Genomic DNA, 3,892 nt, shown 5'->3' with positions numbered 1-3,892 from the left:
TGCTCAGTAATTGCTTGGTACCTACCATCTGAACATTTGTTTCCTGCGTGCACTCTGAAAACACACAAATCATCCTGATGTTTTGCAATTCTCTCCACAGCACTTCATGGTTCCCTTTCTCTTGCAAGAAAAAAAGACTTAATCTTACCAAATCTTGCTTACGAAACAGCACAATGTACTTAGCCTGAAAATCTCTCGACACACAATCCAGCAAATGCATGCTAAGCTTCCGGAAAAGCACATGCATCCTCGCATCACCTTTCCATTCTCATGACCAAGAAAGGGGAAAATTATGGCATCTCATTTGAGAATGCTGAGGTCAGGCAGGCATGCAGACCAACAGGATCAATACTACTACACTGATTAATGAGCAGGTTTCTCTTCCATTTAGTTGGTCAGATAAGAATCATCTGCCAAGACTAAGGGTGTGAAACCAGGTTTCTTCCGTCTTTATGAGATGCATTTCCATTGCAAAGTAATCCAGCTCTGTCCCCTTTTTTAACTTTGTATAATTTAAACGCTGCTTCTTCAGAATCAAAATCAATATGATCCTTGCAAAGCTGTGAATCAACCTAACAAAATTGCCTTTGTGGTGGAACCTTTGACTTAAGTAATAAAGCTCAGTTTTTGGCTTTGCTTCAAGTTTGGGTTTATGCTCAACGACAAGATCCGCAGAAGCACCCTCTTGATTCCTCACAAAGAGAAAAAAACTGTGATGACCACGAGAAAGAGAATCCAACCAGCCTAGCACCTTGTGGCCCCCAAAGCAACTTCTGGAAACGTTTGTACCCAAATTGCATTGTAGAAGACAAGATTGCTTTGAGTAAGTACATGCCGTGGTGGCCCTCAGCATGGTGTTGCCATCACCGGACAAACGGCATGTGTGTCTTACCACCTTTGTCATTATGACAAGTATGGCCTTCATGGATGCCTACCTGGTGGAGCAGAACCAGGGTCCACGTAAAATTGGTGTCTGCATCATTGTCCTGGTAGGGGACATCTGCTTTCTCATAGTTCTCCGCTATGTGGCAGTTTGGGTGGGAACGGAGGTGCGGACAGCCCGACGTGGCTACGCCATGATCCTTTGGTTCCTCTATATCTTTGTGCTAGAGATCAAGCTTTACTTTGTCTTCCAGAACTGTAAGGCAGACCGCAAAAGTTTGGAAACAGTTGCCCGGAAGGCTTTAACTCTGTTGTTGTCCATCTGTGTACCAGGTCTTTACCTGGTTCTGGTGGCCCTGGACAGCATGGAATACATCCGTACATTTAGGAGGAAGGAGGACATGAGGGGTAGGCTCTTCTGGGTGGCTTTAGATTTGCTCGACCTCCTGGACATGCAAGCGAACCTTTGGGAGCCCCAGTGGACAGGCTTGCCTATTTGGGCAGAAGGTTTAATGTTCTTCTACTGCTACATTTTGTTGCTGATCCTTCCTTGTGTGTCCTTGAGTGAGATCAGTGTACAGGGCGATCAAGTGTCCCCCCAGAAGATGATGATCTATCCTATTCTCAGTCTGGTCACAATCAATGTTGTGACTATCCTTATACGTGGCATCAACATGGTGCTATTTCAGGACAGCCGGGTTTCCACCATCTTCGTTGGCAAGAATGTGGTGGCGATTGCAACCAAGGTGTGTACCTTCCTCGACTATCGGAAGCAGTCAAGGGAATTCCTGGCTCGGGAGAACGCAACGGGCATTTCCATGGAAGACCAGCAGAACTCTGTGGGACATGGACAAGCTTTACCTAACGCTACAAGCCTCCCACACGAACCCATTCCAGGGCGAGTGATTATGGATACATGACCAAGACACCGAAGTGGACTGATTCACCAAGGCTTACATTTATCAGACTTGGAACCAACAAGGAACATTTGACCTTATACACATAAACTAATACCTGATGAACTGCTATATGGAATTTGATAAAAATGATAAAGTTTAAGCGTTATGGTGCTCCTTCCTGTAACGTAATAAGGTAAAAGACATTCATATCAGCTAAGAATGAGCTGAATTGTTCACAGGAAAACATCCAGTGTTTTATAATTAGTTTTTACCAACTATCTTAGCTGCCATTGACAATGACAAACCTTGTCATGGATAAAGTGTTTTTATTTTATTTCTTACAGTAGCAAAATGGCATTGGTGCAAATTATGTTTGAGACCAAACGTCAGATATTTGCCATTCTTTAAGGCATAGATCACCCACAAATGTCATTTTCTCACTCTTATGTTATACCAAATCCCTATGACTTTCTTTCCTCTGTGGAACACAAACAGAGATGTGAGGGACAATCGGCAGAATGTTAGCCTAAGGCCATGTGCACACTAGTACATTTTTGTTCGAAAATGCATAGATTTTGCTTCGTTTATGTCTCTAATCCACAATTGAATGTTGTTTTCCTCGACCGAAAAAGAAGACTTTAAAAAAACTTTACCTCCTTTAGTGTTCCATGGAGGATAGAATGTACATACGAGTTTGAAAAAAATAAAAAGACATGATGAGGATGAGTTAATGATGACAGAAGTTTCATTTTTGGTTCAACTAGAGTGATGGAAACTGTGAAATACGTTCTTGGTTAATTGAGAGAACTAGTCAGGTCAGGTTGATGTTTAATACAAACTTTTGGGGAGAAGTCTTACATGCCTGCAGTATGTCTTTGTGTTTGTGTTTTATGGAGTTATGTGCTGACATTAAAGAGATGAAAATATATAAAAGACCAAAAGAAAACGGAACTGTACACGATAACCATTATTAAATATATTGCTGTACATTCCCCAGAAAACATTTTTTAATGCACTTCCAGATCAATGGTTGTACATGGATACGTATTATCATTATTATTACATGCCCTACTTGTGTACTTTTTAAACTTTTTGTTTGAGAATTCAGCTGTTTAATAAATAAGGACTGTGTTAGCTATTTGATTGAAGAGTTTTAGTGATAAAATAACGAAATATTCTCTTTACTAACACACCAAACAACCTTTCCACACGAACAGACCGAGATTACAGCGTTTCTATTTCAGTGCTTGCATAAATCAGTTCCTCTAATGTTTGAGTAAACATACAAATGTCTGTAGAACCAGATGAATGGCATCAGGGAAAATTAAATGAATTACGTGTGGACCCCATCAGCAGGGACTCACATTTCTAAAGCCACACAGCATGAAACCAATGCCTAACACACCAGGCCTGGACATCAGGGAATTAAATGCCCTTCCCTCCCTATGCAGTATGAATGATAAAATGCTTCACTATCCATATCTGATTTATTCAGCATAAGAAGCAACCTGATGTATTCCATTTCAACAACATTCATTCATTGGCAACTGAATTATGGTGGGTGGTTTGTGTCGTGTTTGCACTGGGTGTTGAGTCACCCCTCTGGGTATTGTGCTTTATGGAGAATTTGTCCAAATGAGCGCCAGCCGTTTCTCAATAAAAAACAAATAGAATTAAAAAATACAACAAATTGCATTGTTGGAATAAAAAGGAGATTTGTTTCAAATGTAACATTTCTGTGCCATGAGCTTAGTTGAAACTGCAAAAATGAAGGTTCCGCCCCAAACTCAGGCCTTTGGTTCCCTCAGAATAAATGTTGCATTCTCTAACAATTTACATTTACATTACATTTACTTTTATCCAAAGTGACTTACAGTGCACTTATTACAGGGACAATCCCCCCGGAGCAACCTGCCTTGCTCAAGGACACAACAGTGTCATCTTGGTGGTGCTGGGGCTTGAACCCCCGACCTTCTGGTCAGTAACCCTGAGCCTCAACCACTGAGCCACCACTGCACAACAATTGCTTTATACTTCTCTTATGAAATTGAACCATAGTTGAATGGTATTTGTAGTAAAACTATAGTAACCACAATATTTACCATGGATTT

The 3,892-nt window shown here is 41.0% G+C and overlaps 1 protein-coding gene across 1 annotated transcript; it reads left to right on the top strand.

Annotated features, from left to right (window-relative positions):
* Nucleotides 1-729: 729 nt before the first annotated feature.
* LOC127623710 (transmembrane protein 121-like) lies at nt 730-2,892 on the top strand. Its single transcript, XM_052098167.1, has one exon. It carries the CDS (start codon nt 852-854, stop codon nt 1,800-1,802), a length of 951 nt encoding a protein of 316 aa, XP_051954127.1. The 5' UTR covers nt 730-851; the 3' UTR covers nt 1,803-2,892.
* Nucleotides 2,893-3,892: the final 1,000 nt, after the last annotated feature.

This window comes from Xyrauchen texanus, chromosome 30 (genome assembly GCF_025860055.1).
Source record: "Xyrauchen texanus isolate HMW12.3.18 chromosome 30, RBS_HiC_50CHRs, whole genome shotgun sequence".
Taxonomy (NCBI): domain Eukaryota; kingdom Metazoa; phylum Chordata; class Actinopteri; order Cypriniformes; family Catostomidae; genus Xyrauchen; species Xyrauchen texanus.
The sequence above is the reverse complement of the archived record's forward strand: the minus strand, read 5'-3'. Positions and strand labels throughout refer to the sequence as shown.

Excerpts from the sequence above, each read along its gene's own strand:
- LOC127623710 (XM_052098167.1), top strand. The coding sequence starts at position 852 with ATGGTGTTGCCATCACCGGACAAACGGCATGTGTGTCTTACCACCTTT.